At 31.6% G+C, this 18,169-nt stretch overlaps 1 protein-coding gene across 1 annotated transcript in view; it reads left to right on the top strand.

The window, feature by feature from the left end:
* LOC148299789 (all trans-polyprenyl-diphosphate synthase PDSS1-like) overlaps positions 1-18,169 on the top strand; it is a 77,170-nt gene that overhangs the window by 19,026 nt on the left and 39,975 nt on the right. Inside the window, exons 2-3 of the mRNA XM_088275680.1 lie at positions 2,794-2,933; positions 8,668-8,809. Coding sequence (XP_088131806.1) covers positions 2,794-2,933; positions 8,668-8,809 — 282 coding nt within the window. The remainder of the gene's footprint in view (positions 1-2,793; positions 2,934-8,667; positions 8,810-18,169) is intronic.

Here is an 18,169-nt window from a genome sequence, read left to right as displayed (position 1 = left end):
TTTCGATGCAAATATATCTTTATATCTTATCAACCTTATATACGAGTATATACAAATGACAAAAAGTACATTAGAACAATCGACATAACATAATACTTCTACTTTTACTATCACACCGTTTCACTACAGGGGTAGGCAGAGAGGATGAAACGCCACATTCTTCTGTCCTAACGTAAACTCCTAGCTTCCTTCACATCCACACATCTAGTCATACATGCCCTCCGATTATGTCAACTTTTGACACCGCCAGATTAAAGAGTCACTCTATATGTGTAATTTATATACATTTTATGAAAAGTTTTAAATTTCTTCTAGTAGGTCTTATCTGATTACCATCTCCCACGTGGCCATTAAGTGTGTGAACCAAAACTAGTTATAACCATGATATTACGAAATGCATTCGGTTTCTGGCTTTTATGGGCCCTAATTACTATAGAGCCTAATCGGATACATCCCACAAACTGATTTCTTTCTTTACAATTATTTTGTAACATTACGATTTATCCCGTTACGCACGAGTTGCCGGTACTAGCCCGGCGCCATAACAAAAAAAGGTACTGACCGCTGTATAAGGTTGTTTGCACGCACCATATCAAAGTTTTTCCCTTTTGATTCCGACCCTTTCGATTGCATGGAGGTGAACAGTTTGAGATGATTAATAAAGATAGTGAATTAAACAAAAACAAAAAATAAAACCCTCGATGGAACGTGCATAGGGCCTTTTGTATATACGTATGAGAGTAATTTGGTAAAAAGTATGCAGGTATTTTGAAAGCTAACGGCGATTATGAAGATGGTCAGAGATAAACGGACGCATCTATTTATAAATGCCATCACGATTTTAAAGTTAATTTTATTTTACATGCACCTACATAATATTTAATGTTCTCCTGGTATAGAATGTGATAAATCAAAAGTATGCTGTGCTTATTTAAGGGTTTTATTTTTATATTAGAATCATCACGTTTTTCCACAATGTTTACCCCAAATCAATAAATACCGTGCTTAAGTTTCTCTGAAAAATAAAATAAAATAAATTGGTTATTTATTTTTGGAATAAAACACAATTTACCATAAATTGTATACATAATTTAATATTTGTAAATGAAATATTATAACAAAAACAATTATTTACAGATATATAAGTATATAACAAATTTTGCTGAGGGATCACAAAATGCTATACAGAGTTATATTTTTTATAGCAATGAATTATAAATTAAAAAATATGATTATAATCGTTTACTTTTTATTTATTCATGTAAGTAGTCAATTTTTATAAATTGCAAAAGCTTATGAAAAATTAAAATGTATTAAGAGCAAACGTAAATTTGTGTATAATAATTTTTTAAAAAAAAGTATCGTACAAGATAGTAAAACTCCATTAAAAATATTTATGTGGATACAAAAAATTGGTTACATTTGTGATTTAACTTATAAAAAGTTGTTATTTAATAAAAAAATCATAGGTGCCATTTTAAAAATAAGTCACTCGTACATAAAACTATTTAGACATTTTCTTGAAATAAAGAAACATTGTTCGAATCCATATTGCTCGTATTATTGTTGAAATATTCAGTTCAAATTTGTTTGATTGTCATTTTTTATTAATTATTAAGAAAAATTGTAAATTAAAAAATATTTATAAATTATGGACACTTTTTATAAATTATGTATTACATTAGTACTTTTGTTGTTTTTTAAATACTTTTTTTTTTAAATGCCACTAATCGTTGAAAATATCTATTCAATATCTTTGGTCTTATTCCCCTACAAGCTTGGTTTGGATTATAAAACTTAATGAGGTTACATAAAACCAACAATATATCGGGTTTGTTTTTATTTGTTTTTGTGACAGTTGTTTCGCCTTTATATAGCAGTATAAAATTAAACTCATATAGGGAGATAATTTCTCCATTCTGTATCGTGTTACATTTTATAATTATCTCATAAAAGATTAATTTCATATTTTAGCGGTTTAAAGTATTTATTTTCTTATACGGATATATTTTCATGTATCTTTATTATCATTTCCCATATCACTGTTTATAATTAAAATGTAATTTTAACTTTTTTAATTACATATATTTGTAAATAATTACAGTCTCTAAAAACTGTTTTCATTTCCGTCTCTTTGGTAATTCCATAAATTTGTAAATGTATGCTTTGAATAACTGATATATTACTAATAATATTACTACCATCATGCTGTTTCCCTGTAGAGGTAGGCACAGAGGATGGACCGCTACGCTCCATCCTCTGTACCTACCTCTCCTGACATACACTCTTAGTTTCCTTCACATCAATACATCTAGCCATTCATGCTTTCCAATTACGTAGACTGACACCACCAGATTTTAGGTTCTGATTGATCTTTTTAACTAAATTATGTCATTACTTATTTTAAAGAAACGGTTATTATATTCGTTTTTCATTCGACCGCTCATCACCGGTCGTGCAAAATGATGAAAAAAGTAATGTAAATCGGATATACATTTTTTAAGGTTTATGAAATAAATTAGAAAAAAAGAGGATATTGAAAAATTTAAGGGTTAAATTGTGATATGAGAGGTATAGTCGTGATTAAGATTTATTATGGAAATTATCAGGGCCAATATTTCACAGCAAGTCGATCCAAGCACTTTAAGTAAAAAAATGCTATATCTACTACAGCATATTTTTTCCTTATATCGGGTAAATCTAGGCGCAATTTTAGACCTCTTTATTGGATATCCAACCTACACTTACTTTCTTGTTTATTTTAAGTTTTAATTTAATTTTCTTTTTTTTCAGGAATTAATAAAAAACACAAATCAACCCGAATTAAAAAATATATCAACGTACTACTTCGACGGGCAGGGTAAGGCGCTTAGACCAATGGTAGCAGTCCTCATGTCCAGAGCGATCAACCGACACATATACAGAGAAAACAGGTACTGTGCACATATAAACTTACAATTTCCTCAAATTATTTATGTCAATGAACCTTTTTCTCAGCTTTTGTTGCCAAGGCAACCAGTTTCCACGTCCAATTCACAAAATACGCGATGAAACCGGATTCTCCTAAATTCTTATTTTAGCTTTAATAGCATTGGGAATATTTTATTCGAAGGCAAGCAGCACTCAAGTTAATTTATTTCATTTTTGCGAAACTTAAAACATTTTCAAATCAAGCGTCCGGTTTCGAGAGGACCTTTTAGAATATTTTTTTTTTCTTACGCACAATTTGGTTGTTGCGTCCTTTGTTTGTTTAAGGACACTCGAATCAAAGGCAATTATTACTGTTTTAGCTTTTTGATAACCATTTTTAATTAACTAATTACTATGGACTTGCCAACAGGATGCGTGTATATTTAACATACTGGTATTCCTTCAGAAAAAAGCCGTTGTTTTTATAATTTCCTAGAATCTATGAATCAAGATGATCTAATTTATTCATGATATGCGGTCCTCTTATGTTACGTAAACAATGTATGGAATCTTCTCCATTATCACATTTTAATGTTTTTTCACTGAATCGACTGGTTTTTTAAACATATTGTAATACTTACGTTACATAATATTCATAATAACCTTCGTTTTATTTTCTTGATTTCTCCAAATTAAATTATGAATGAATTGTAATCTTTAAAATGTTAAGTTTACCAAAAAATTTACAAAATAGAGATCTGGAATATTTTACCACACTAATCTGTTTTTGCGAACAATCTTTTTTCGCTGAAAGCCTTTTTCACATCCATGTATCTCCTCACACATACCTGCCGATTATTCCGACTGAACTGACCACGTTGAATTATTTGAAATATTTGATCAGTTTTCCTCGGTCTTCCTTTGCTTTTATTACCAACCACATTCTCGTCATCAATTTGTTTTACTATTCTTATTTAACTCATTTGATTCACATGCCCAAACCATCTCAACACACCTTTCTTTATTTTATCTCAGCCTTGCTTTCTTTCCTTATATCAGCATTTGAACGTCTATCATACAACGTTTTTACTTATCCACCAAATAGATTTTTGAAATGCTTAATTATGACAATTTTTGTGTGATATTGCCAACGTTGTATGATAGATGTTTAAATGATGACTTCTTCTTTTTCATGAGCCCTCTGTCCTCCACTGCAGGATATAGGCCGCTTCGGTATCTTTCCATTTCGTTTGGTCAGTTGCTGCTTGCAGCCAGTTTGTCATGTTATCGGACCATCTCTTTTGGGGTCTTCCGACGCCTGTTTTAAACTCTCAATGGCTCCATCTTAAAATTCAGGATATAATGAAATTTCTTTATATCACCGTTTGAACATCTATCATACAACGTCTGAGAGAACGAATTTCGACAGAATTTAGTTTATTAGATACTAATAATGATAATATTAAAACCCTTATCCGCACTCAGATGGTGCATAGGGAACTGCGTCATATAAACCCAGTGTTATCTTGATCGTTTACACATGAAGGAATGGTGATCAGCCCTCCGCGTCAGGTACCAGTCCAGGGTAATATTGAATAAATATCACAGTGAAAAAAATAACTTATATTTATTTTACCCCCCTTGGGAATCGAACCTGGGACCCCCAGAACGGTAGCCGAGCGTGCTGACCATTACACTACGGAGGCGGACAATTAGCCCCATTAGATAAAATATTAGCACCATTACATAAAATGTAAATATTTTATTCAAATGAAGGCATAATTTGTAAATGGTCCAGGGTAATATTGAATAAATATTACAGTGAAAAAAATAACTTATATTTATTTCACCCCCCTTGGGAATCGAACCCGGGACCTCCAGAACGGTAGCCGAGCGTGCTGACCATTACACTACGGAGGCGGACGATTAGCCCCATTTGATAAAATATAAATATTTTATTCAAATGAAGGCATAATTTGTAAATGTTATCAGGAAACAATGAGTTGTGTAGGTAGTTGGACACTAAGTACGTCATCGCTGCTGCCCGATACTTGACCAGTGTCAACATTTGTCTTTACACCTGTGTCCATAATCATTTACCGCGAACCTTTTGCTTTGTGCGTACATCGATATCGACTCAATAAATTAACACCTACGAGCAAAGTATCGTCATTCACCGTGTTCGAGGTAAATTCTTACGTCTTATTAACAGTTTTTGATGAAATTCCAACTATAGTTGTTCATTCCGCAAAAGTGTCAACAAAAATAATTAAATATAATAAAATAACAATTTTATTTGATCGGTGACCGGTGATCCTTGCGGTCACTGGCTAAATAAAAAAAAGTATATACTAAGTTGTTATTTTATTATACGAAATGCAGTTTTGCCAATTAATGTCAGTAGAAAACATTAATATTTTAAAAATAGTTCTAATTATTTATTTCTTCTTACTTTTATCTACACCCAATAGTGCATAGGAAACTGCATCTGATCGATTGAGTATTATCTTGATCTTCGATTATATGAAGGCATGGTGATCTGTCATGCACTTAAAATACCAGTCCAGGGAGATACCAATTAAATTTTTGAGTGAAAATTAGAAATATTTATTTTACCGCCAGTCGACATCGAATCTGGGACCTCTGGAATGGTTTCCAAACAAGACAGCCACTACATAATAGAGGAGGACAAAAATTACGCTTTAAGTTTTGTACTAACATTTCTTGGTGGAACTGCATTTTAAAGAATGAAATAAGAAGTATGTAGTTTTTTCTACATGAATTTTATTCGACCAGCAACCGATTTTTGTCGTAACCGACATCATCGAACAAATCCGATGATGTCGGTTATTATCAACGTTACAATCCGATTGCTGGTAAAATAAAATCATGTAGAAAAAACTACATAGTTGTTATTTTAATCTAAAAAATTACACTTTTATTTACTGAATATTCTGAAGTGAATACTATGTACTATTTTACTACTTATTTAATTTACTTCTGTACTAATTTATAATCAAAATGAATAATTAACAATTTGTATCGTTATTTTGTCCTTAAAGTAAAAATAAAGGACCGATTCGCTCAGCTTTGGAAAGAGCATTCATATAAAAAAGACGGATAAAAAATTACATACAATATAACGCAATACCCTGACTAGATTTTTTAAATTAATAAAACGACAAAAAACTACCCAGTTGCCGCATGACATCCCTCATATTATGGTTTTAATTTAATTTCAATCCGTGGTAAAAGTAAGTAAAATAAAAAATAATTAAAGTTTTATAAATGATTGCGAAGAAAATGATAACACTGTGAACATTGTTGATAAATAATAAGCTTAAATGAATTACACGCCTACTTGGAACACTAATTGGGTGTATTTAGTACATTTTAAAATTCGTTTTTAAATATTCACATTATTTTCAATGTGGGTTTCATTATACTTTGTAATTTTAAGTGAATTAGACCACTCAGTATACTTCCAAATTTTTAGGGCATGATATTTTAAAATGAAATCACGTTTTTACATAAATAAATTAATGACATATAAAAATAAAACGTGGCGAGTATTTTGTCTAAATGCTATATTTACTTACAATATGTTGAGTGTATCCAAAAATGCGGTTTTTTTATAACCATTTATAAAAAAAACGTCATTTTTCAAATACTAAAGGGTGACAATTATTTGAACTTTAAAAAGTTTATCTTCGAGATTCTCAAACGATTTTTCTACTCCAAAATGCAACACTAAGCAATTTCAGCAAAACTTCAAATATTTGGCAATTATACATTCCAATAAACTCCCTAAAGAAATTTAAAAAAATAGATGATATAAAAATACTACACATAAATATTGAAAAAATATACAAAAAAGACTATTAGACTATACCATTTATTATATAACATTAAATCACGAGTGTAAGTCGCTCTCTAAGCACAAGAGCTCAGTCTCTTTTTTGGAGAGGTACAGCGAATCGAAATATAAAAGTTTTCTATATGTATAAATGTTTCAAATGTATTATGTTATAAATAAAAATGTTAATATGTTAAATAATAAAAAATAAAATAAAAACTTTGCTTACAATTCTGGGTTATTCCACTAAGGAGTTACTTATATTGAAATCTCAACATAAATGAAGAATATAAATGTCTGAGTATTTACAGGGCGTACGACCTGTCATAAGGTGGTTTAAGTGATAACTTTATATATGTATAATATTCACCATTCTACGTATTATTGAAAACCATACTGCCTTATATATTATAAAAATTGTGAAGGACATTAGTACCATAAGCCAAGCTAGGAAACGAAATACCGAACCCTCTTCTTGTGGAATGGAAAGCCTGTTAACGACAGTCAATATTTCGACTTCTCCTGAGGAATTTTAATGGTTTTCTCTCTGTAATTAGCAAATGCTGAGATGTTTCTGATTGGCCCACACTAATTTATCCTCCCTATTCCCAACACAGATAAAAATAAAACGTGTTCTTAGCTAGAAGAAAAAGAATCCACCAATTGATCTATAAACCTTGTTTATAATAAGCAAAGTAAATAATAAATGATAACTCCTACCTAAATAAAAACACAATACTTAAATTTCGAAAGATATATATTTATTGACACGTTCTTTTACACGTGAATTTTCGACACCATCGTTTGAAAAAAAAACCAAAAGAGACCTTCATGAAATATTTAATACGTAATATTTTATGTTGATATATAGTTCATTTTGTCATAAAAAGCGTAGTAAATAAATAAATTAGTAGTCCGCCTCCGCAGTGTAATGGTCAGCACGCTTGGCTACCGTTCTGCAGGTCTCGGGTTCGATTCCCATAAAGGGGTCAAAATATATTAGAGATTTTTTCATTCTAATATTTATTCAATATTACTCTGGACTGGTTCTTGAGGCGGAAGGCTGATCACCTTTCCTTCATGTGTTAACGATCAAGATAACACTGCGTTTATATGATGCAGTGCCCTATGCACTATCGGGTGCGGATAAGGGTCAGAAGAAGAAGAATATACATATTTAATAAAAAAAATTGCAGTCATGTACCTCATAAAGTATAATATTTACAATTCGGAATCGATCGTTCATTAAGATATGTATTAATTTTAAATCAAACACAGATTTTTTGAGTCTACTAAGTTGTATTTTATTAACAAAAAACACTTAAAAAATTATATTGTGACAATTGTTTCGCCTTGTTAGGGCATTATCAAACGAATGTTTCGAACGAAATTCATTTGATAATGCCCTAACAAGGCGAAACAATTGTCACAATATAATTTTTTAAGTGTTTTTTGTTAATAAAATACAACTTAGTAGACTCAAAAAATCTGTGTTTGATTTAAAATTAATACATAAATTAAAATGGAGTTCTACAAATTAAACGCCAAGTCAATAAATAAATGTTCATTAAGATGTTTGATTTTTTATTCTCCTTGCTTACTCGTACGAAAATTGACTCTTGATATAGTAGTTAGTAGTAAAATCGACATTGAAGTAACAACCAAAACTCGTAGCAGGAATATAACTAGGGTAAAACGGAACAAGAAGTCACTCCAGGCGATGTGTCACGCAGCGCCCTATGCATCATAGGGATGCGGATAAGGGTTTGAAAATAAATAACAATATTATACGCATACGAAAGAACTTTTGCACTTTTGGTATATTTATTTCGGCTAAATGCCGTATTGCAAGTGTCACTCCAGTTTCGTTCAAAACTAACTCCGAATCACTTCGTTTCCAGTGGGCTCCTCTTCTCACAGCGGCAGGTCGCCCTCATCAGCGAGATGATCCACTCCGCCTCCCTCATCCACGATGACGTCATCGACCAGAGCGACATCCGACGCGGCAAACCCAGTGCGAACGTTCTCTGGAATCACAAGAAGGTAAGATTATCATTTTCGACTAAAACCACTTATATTATTGTCGTATATCGTAGTCGTACAGGAGAAAGTGACCAACTACCAAAACGTAAAATGTTCAGGAGGGCCATTTAAGTCAGTATTGCTTGGCAGGAAAATAAACACCAATGCAGTTTGTCATTTTCAACTAGTCAATATATTATACTTCCAAGTTTAAAATGCTTTGGGATTTTTCCAGGGCAATATTAAGCTAGTAAGATATCAAATATCACGGTTTTGTAAAACAATGCACTTGGTCACTTTCTCCTGTATGACTACGATATGTTTCATAATTCTATTTAGATACCTATAGAAGTTCAGGTTTCGCGCTTTACCGTGAATTTAATGTCTACACACACTATATGTATGTCACTGAAGTGTCATTTTCATGGCAAAGCTTGTTTTCATAAAGAAATATATTGATTTGATTTGATTTGAATATGAATAAAAAATAATCAAATAATCTCCAATTTTCAAGAATTATTTTTTCTATGGAAAATATCAAATATTTAGTATGGTTTTTCCGAGAAAGTGACAATACGCATTTTTTCCAGGTTTTCCCTTTGAATCTCTGTTTCATTATTTAATTTTTTTATCAATTTTCCGTGTCGATACTGTAGTAATTATTTTTAATTAATTTTCCTTCAGAGACGGGTTTTCGATCGCTTTTAGGTTACATAATTGACGGTCTACATGTTTCGTGGCATTTTCGTTTATTGCACTGCCAGTTCCACGCTCCATTTATTTTTTTCATTTCTACCAGGTAAGTAGCAATAAGACGTTTAATTGTGTTTCTCTGTCGAAGTGTTTTTAACGTACGTAATTAATTATGCAGGTACATTACCCTCGTTTTCCCTTGTACTCTTGGGTACTTGCTTCATTAACTTTATCGCCCATTTCGCACACAGCTTTGGGTGTAGACCTCCCTTAGGGCGAGATATTTGATAGCCCGCAACTTGATGTTATCGAAACCCAGGTAACATTTAACGTAATCGTTATTTTCTTCTTAAAACACCGTTTTTGTATTGAAAAATAAGTTTTTATTTAAATAAATATACGGTTTTGAAAATAAAATATTTGTTGAAAGGTTAGGAGTTAAAACAATAATTAACATATTTTTTTCAATATAAATTCTAAAAAAATCAAATTGAAATAAATCTGAATTTGAAATCTGCATGTTCCCCCTTAACTACACCTTTTTTCAAAACCATATATTTATTCTGAAGAAAAAACATATTTTTTAAATACAAAACGGGTTTCTAAGCAAAAAATTCAATTTCACAAATGTTACCTGGGTTTAAAGAAAATTAGCTTGCGATTTATCGTATATTGGGCTCTAAGCAAAAATCTTATTTCAACGTTTTTACCGTATTTAAAAAAAAAGTTACATGGCTGGGAAAAATATAATCTACGGTAATATTGATCTAAAATGTATATGGTACTTTACAATGATGCAATAGCCATGAATATTTGAGCGATTACCAACGATTGATGGTTAATTACCATAAACTGGTTGTGGAAATCAGAACTTATGTCAGAATTTTTAAAATACAGTTTCCTTCTTATATCCTAAAGTCGCGTAGTAAATATAACAACACACACCTTAGTAAATTTGATTAAAATTATTCGTTTTTTTCATTAATTGATTCGGCAGTCACTTTGTGGTAAAATCTATCTTTTTTAAATTTAAGTTGTACCTACTCGGTAAGTACCACTGTTTCGTGTGGTACTTACCAACTGAATCTCAAATTAAAAATGAAATCATTCGATTACTAGAACTGTGTAATACCTTGTACTAGGGAATGAGTGCTGTAATACTCGAAGGTATTTATTATTGTACATGGATTGTTTCTTCAAAGTTATAACGTAACCTTCCAACTTTTGCGGGCGCTTTCAATTACAATTTAAGTACGTGGGAACATGAATTTTAATGGAAAATCAGTACAATCTTTCTTCAAGGATTCCCTTATGGTAATTTAGATGCCACGATATTTAAGTTTAAATCAATTGTTTCACATAAACAGAGGTACCTAGCTTCCTAAGCACTTACTTTTTATGATGAATATTATGAGCAGCATTTTGGATGTGTCTAAATATTTTTTTTTCAAAATTCTATGCTGCATAAAAAATTTAAATCGTGTTGTCAGGCGTTTCCCAGCATGTAAAATAATCCGGTTAGGATCTTGCGTTTATCCAAATAAAAGGGTCTTTGGTATTAAAAGTTTTATCGATCCAAACAAAGATGGCTCTAGTAAACTCACTCGTACAGCGTCATGAGATTAATATTATATGTAGGAGTTCCAAAATTTTGATTAGTGTGGTTGTCAATCGTGGATAAAATGGTGAGTGCTGCACGAGTAAGATGATCATTTAACCATCCTTTGATAGGTTGTTTTGTCAACTTAAATAGTCCAGACCTCTTCTTCTTCATCTATTTTGAGATATAAAAAAAATAAAAACAAAATGTTTTTTTATTCTTTAAACACATGGAATGTTACACGTTACAGGAGTGTTCTACGCTAGGAGCTATCTATGATGAATGTGTAGAGTGATCACTTAACCAGCCTGTGACCTGTCGTAGGCTGGTTGTACAAACTTAAAAAAATAAATGTGCTTAATGGTGCTCATGTGCGGTAAATTGTAAAAGAGCCATAAAAATAATCTTTTATAGAATGTGTACTATTGTAACGATCATTGCGTCGGAACGACTTACTTCTAGATTTATTTCCTTTGTATCTAATCGATTGAATAAGAAACACAATAATTAGACGTATTCTCACGTAATGTGTTGAACAAGACACTGCTCTGTGTTTCTAATAGGGGGTATTACGTGCACGCGTGTTCCTTGTTTTTTTAAATAATTTAAATATGAATAGGTACGAATATATGGTAGTGCCGGATAATTGAGTGGGAACATGCAACTGACGCTTTCATTCATTTCTTTTCAACGAAATACGCATGAAATTTGTTTGGCTTTTGAAAATGTATCCTCCAAGAATCCGCATATTGCTATTATATACTAGTCATATCGCTCACTCCTTTCAAGAACGTCATAAATCAAAAAACTTGATTTTTCAGGAGAACGTTTTTAAAGTTTAAAAATATAACACAATGTATTAAAAATAAATATCAAGCCACTTCTTGAACTTTTTGCTGTGCAAAAGATCTTTTTAGGTTATACCTGAAGGTTTTTTCTCCATTTGAAAAATACTTAGTTTATTTTTAAAAAAAATTAAACAATACCTTTTCTTTAAAATGCAAAAACAACACTTTCTGCCCTGTAGCGGGTAAATATTAAGTTAAAAATATGCCTCTTTTGCTGTGATATAGTACCTTTTCTGGGCGTTCCGAAAACATGCACAACTGAAAATCGACGATTTTTGATTTATGACATTCTTGAAAGGAGTGAGCGATATCTCAGACTTACAATAGTGGACGTAATCCTGAAATTTTTATATATCTCTATGACGTAATATTTATTTATAATAAAAAAATAAAATATGGAACAAAGGCAAAGTAAAGGAATGGATAAATGATCAAGAGTTAATTCTATGAAAATAGTAAAATAGTTTAAATATATATTTCCTCATTTTTTTGTGTGTTTATTAGGTTAAAATGGATAAAAACAATAAAAAAATGTAAATAAAAAGCAATCCACCGACAAGAGACACAAGGTGGCTTGGTGGGTCTCTGCAAAAAATATTTTAAATATGTTTATAATTGTTCTTGAAATAAATATATACAATTTATGTAAATAAAAAAAATAAAGTTTTACTCAGTGAACACCACTTTTTATTTAAACGTTTTGCGACACGTGTTTCGATGGATTCATAATTTTCAATCAGTTTATCAGTTTCATTAATTGATCAGGAAAAAAATATTAAAAAAAAAACAGCTCCTACCCCCTCTTCAACTTTCAATGTCCCAAGGACACAACTCTTAAATTTAGACTAAGCTTCACAAAGGTGTTTGCAAATGATGCGGAATGCATCGAAACACGTGTCACGTGTATAGATTTTACTAAATAGTGGTATTTACCAAGTAAAACTAATAATAATTGAAAAGTACTATGTTAGTCATTTATATAAATTATTAATTAAAAAAATATAAGCTTTAGAATACAATGCGTTGATCATATTAGTAACAATGTAGGAAGTTTCTAAATTCACAGGTTACGCTGAATTAATGGCGAACCCGGGAAATTATAACCGAAATTCGCTACCACTCGACCACGTCTTAAATCTTTAAGTTCCATCAGGTTTCAATTAAATCATTAATGTTGATCTGAATCCAAATCTATATCCGTTATCAATTAGTTTTAATTGATATATTTCGTCGATTTTTTACGTATTAACAAAAAGTGTCGAATCATTTATACTTTCTGAAATTTGAGTAATGTGGTAATCAATCATGGTACGAATGGTTAATATAACACTGATTAAAATATTTGGCAATCAAATATTTTAATAACCCCATGGATATAAAAAATATAGAATATTAAAATACTTTTAAAATGCAAAAAATTGCTTATATATACGAAAACACAACATAAGATACACAAGAGCACAAGAGCTTAGTCTCTTTTTTGGAGAAGCACAGTATAATTAGTATAAGATTTTTATAAGCAGACATATGTAGCTAATGAATTAAATTTTTATATTTTTTTTAACTATATCAAACAAATAAAAAAAGGATTTAAAATAATCATCTCTACAAGAAAATGACAGGTTGGTCGTAAGCCCTGTATAATCGCAGACTTTCGCATTCTCGTCTCTAAAAAAAATTCATTTATGTTAACTTATCAGTCAAAAACTTAAAGTTGAGCTTGTCGTAAACCAGGCAGTAGAAATGGATCTTCCTCGAAAGATATCTAGAGGAAGACCAAAAAATTCATGGATGCTGTAAAGAGACAACATGGTTCGAAGACATGGCTTAGATGACGTTGTCCATGACAAAAGGACCTACAACCTAAGGACGAGGAGAGCTGACCCCAGCAGTCTACAAATACGATAAGCTGAGATGTAGCCAGAGTGAAGAAGTCAAAAACTTAAAGTATAAATGTATCCACACTACGTGGATTACGCTCTGTACTCAAGACCCAAGCGAATTCACGTACTGTAAACATGTAAGAGTGTTTTTAATGAAAAAAAGTGATAGCGCAAAACGTCACGGTTAAAATCATAATACATACTTTGTATTTTACAATTAAGAGGCTCTCTTAGTGATACGTCATCGCACGACCGCGAAGCCGAGTGGTAAATAATTACGTTTTTACTACAACGAATCGGTCCGTTTAGAAAATAGTATAATACGACCGATTCATTGAGCCGTTCGTTATTTTTATTCGCCGAAGTAGATCACCTTCGCGAGTTTTCTGCCCTCTCGCCGGCACTGGCGCCATGGTGTCTGCGTAAATCAACCATATATTGTATGGCATTGCAGGATACAATTTATTTACGTTTATATATATATGTATATATACATATATATATATATATATATATATATATATATATATATATATATATATATATATATATATATATATATATATACACATATATATAAATAAATATGTATATATATATATATATATATATATATGTACGTAAATAATACACACACCATATCTTCTTCTTCTTTAGCCTTCTGTCCTCCACTGCTGGATATAGGCTTCTTCCGCATCCTTGCATTCTTCCGGTCGGTTGCTGCTTGCAGCCAATTTTTGCATGTCGTTGGACCATCTTTTTTGAGGTCTTCCGACGCCACTTTTAATCCTTTAAGGTCTCCATCTTTAAATTTTTGCGGTCCATCTTGCGGGATCTTGTCTCGCAGCATGTCCTGTCCATTGCCACCTCAGTATTGCTATGCGAACTACGATATCCGCTATTCTGGTTCTTTCCTACTTTCCTCGTTTCTTATTTTATCTCTTAGGCTAATATCAAGCGTCGATCTTTAAATGGATCAATGTTGTATCTCTGGTGCAGTTCAGAAATAAATCTCAATTTTTCTTAAATTTTTATAATTTTATTCTTATTTTCATTTATTTCTTTTAAATATGCTTCTTATGCCTATTTATTATACCTGTGTATTCTTTTATGTTTTGCCATGTATTAGTTTTGGTTATTTAAAAAAAATATAACTTTTTCATTTGTGTTCCAGTCTTGTTAACCTTAATCCCATGTCCCAAAACGAGAAATAGAAATTACTCATAGGGAATATTATATATATGACTTACGTATGTAATATGTTTTGGAAAAAAAAAAAAAAAAAAAACAATATTTCACTAACTTACCTTTTCTTGGAAATATGTTTTTTGCCTTCTTTATTTAGTAACTAGCACGATTAGGTCCCTGGTTCGATTAAAACAGGTGAAACGTCAATATTAATATTTTATCGTTGGCTCGTGAATCATGCCAAATCATTGACGATCTTGCCCTTTTGTAAATGACTACCAAGAAATGCAGTTTTTTTTAAAAATTTATCTAATGCAGTGCCCTACGCACGACAACAGATAAAAAAGTGATATTAATATTTCATATGTATTACTAAATATTCAGCAGGTGTTATTTCGCAGGTAAAAAAAAACAAGCGTGTAAATTATATCGAGTCATCACCGATATATCATTAATTTTATTTCTTTTACTTTCACTTCTTCGCCAATATATGCGAATTTAAAATTCATAAAGGCATAATTCGCATTTTTAACCGACACACACAATTTTCATTTCTGTATATTAAATACATATAATCACGCAATATCAATACCAGTGTGCGATTTAATCTAATCGAATATACTTCTATGCTGGCATGTCTTCAAATTATGTTTCTAGGGAATGTGAGAGACGTCTCGCACGTTTGACTTTCAAACGTACAACCTTTTGTTCGTACGAATTCAGGTAAAATTTACCCTGGACTGGTACCTGAAGCGGAGGGCTGATCACCTTTCCTTCGTGTGTTAACGATCAAGATAACACTGCGTTTATATGATGCAGTACCTTCTGCATCATTGGTGTGCGGATAAGGTTTTGAAGAAGGTGAAGATTTACCGATTATTTAGTTGCTCTCTTGCTTGCCGAATATTAAATTTTCCTAGGTACGACTGTTGCGAGTTTAACTCAAATACGAACGTGGATTTTCATGGTTGGAATTGATTGTAATCGTACATATCCTTTTTTGGAAGGCTTAACCGTGTATTAATATTTTCTCATACCAGCGTTTTGATTACCATTTTAATGCAATTTTTTCAGTGCGCCGTGGTATTAAAATTATTTAAGTTAAATTCATCGAAGTATATCACCTTCATTATATTTTTTGTCATCTAGTATGGTGTTTGAAACGTTGACAGGATAAAATATTAATACACTGATTTATCCAAGAAAAAATATATATATATCATTAAACATTTTACTGTAAATGACTTATAAGTTTAGGTCAATTTGTAATGCCTGTAATATATTTAATGCACTTAATATATTTTTTTTTAGTTTTTTCATCATCTTTAAGCTTTTAGTGGATGACGGAAATTACGTCTTTTTTAGATCGGGAACCCGTGTACTTATTTACTTGTGCAATAAATAGTATTATAGCTTCATTATTTTCAAGTGTTGTACAACATCCTGGAAACAATGTAGTTTTAGATTCTATAAGAATATCATGATATAAATAATTTAATGAGCGTTTTTCAATTACGCGAATTTTCGAAAGCGGCTTCCTAAAAATTGCTGCGATTGCAGAATTACACATAATGATGGGTATTGTTTGAATCGTTAATGCCGACACAAAAATGGCATATGGTAGTCGCTGTGTTGCACGTGCAATGTGGTTAATTATCTATAATTAATTATATGTTAAACATGCCTAGTGTTAAACCCGGGTCTTAAAACATAGCATCTCAGACAGTCGCTGCTCGTGGTGTGTTTAAATGTTTACTATTTTGAGGTTTTTGAAATCGAATGGATAATATCGATCTCAGCTATCTACGACGCCTTCATGCAATGTAAAAAAAAACCTGAAAGAATTACAGATTTTGGATTTCGACAAAAGTTCAAATACAGTACAACTTCGATATAACTATATGACTAACTTGGGGGAGGGGGTGTTCGTTAAAGCTGAAAGTCTGTTATAAAAATAGGTTTGAAATAAATTATTGAAAAAAAAACTATTATTTTTTAAATATGAATACTGTATTAAGATATAAATAAAACAATACAAAACACAAACAAAATTATATTTACTGTATTCGGACACTCACCGTGAAGTGACATTGCTGTCTGATAGCGACGCGCTTGCTTTTGGTAATCCAGCTTTGAAAAAGGAATCAAGTTTTGTTAGCACATTTGAAGTTTGCTGTTTTTTTTAATCAACTCTAAAATAACGAAAATGCGTATAATACAGTTCAACTTCGTTATCTGATAAATAGTCAGTAATTTAACCGTATTTTTGGTCCGTTATATCCGAAGTCCGTTATATCGAGGTTTTACTGTATGTACATTTACTGATTATATTACGTGATAATATTCCTACCCAGTATCGTGACTTTTCTTCAGATGGTGACAGTACAGCGATGCTTATGCCTTAGTGCCTATCTCGAGTGAAAATCTCTCGTTTCGCAGTAATTATAGCAGTTTTTAACAGGCGATTATTGTATTCATCTCCGCGGTGTCGGCTGAGTTCGTGACAATGCAAGGTCAGCGCCAGAGTGGCTGCGTGGCTAATCGCACACCGTTCCTAAAAACTGATGTCTTTATTGTAAATAATTCTGTAATGTCATCGACCGTAACAAGCACAATAATTATAGGTAAACCTTCGAGTCCTCGACCCGATTTTTCGTTAGTTTTCCCGCCCACGTGGGTTTTGGTATGTAACCACAATTGTTTGAAATTTTCACGAAAGTCTTTAACTTAAACTACCAAAAGTTAATGTTTTTCGTAAAAATCTAGTTAACTTCGTCTTCTCTTAAATCATATAATAATTTTTGTGTAAGTTTTTACCCATCTTATCTTTTCCTCTTTTATGCTACCTAATATTCCTCCTTCATTTGCTTTCCCCATATGACACCTTAGCATTTTGCACGAGTAGAACAAACTCTTAAGGAAACTCATTTCAAAATTGGTTACCTACTTATGTGGGGATTTTGATGTTTAACTCGACACCGTCAGCGCTGAGATCGTTTAATAATTTCAGTCGACATTGATATCGTGGTATGTCCCTCGTTTCATACTATTGTTTTCGTCTCGAACTTTAATCTTCTCCTTTCCCTTTTTTCCTCTCTACAGTTCCTCTTCCATTTATTTTTACAAATGAAGGAATAAATATAATTAAGGAATAACATGGAATTTTGTT

This window comes from Brachycentrus maculatus, unplaced genomic scaffold, assembly GCF_059751285.1.
Source record: "Brachycentrus maculatus isolate JH-2025_06_01 unplaced genomic scaffold, ASM5975128v1 h1tg000946l, whole genome shotgun sequence".
Lineage (NCBI taxonomy): Eukaryota > Metazoa > Arthropoda > Insecta > Trichoptera > Brachycentridae > Brachycentrus > Brachycentrus maculatus.
The sequence above is the reverse complement of the archived record's forward strand: the minus strand, read 5'-3'. Positions and strand labels throughout refer to the sequence as shown.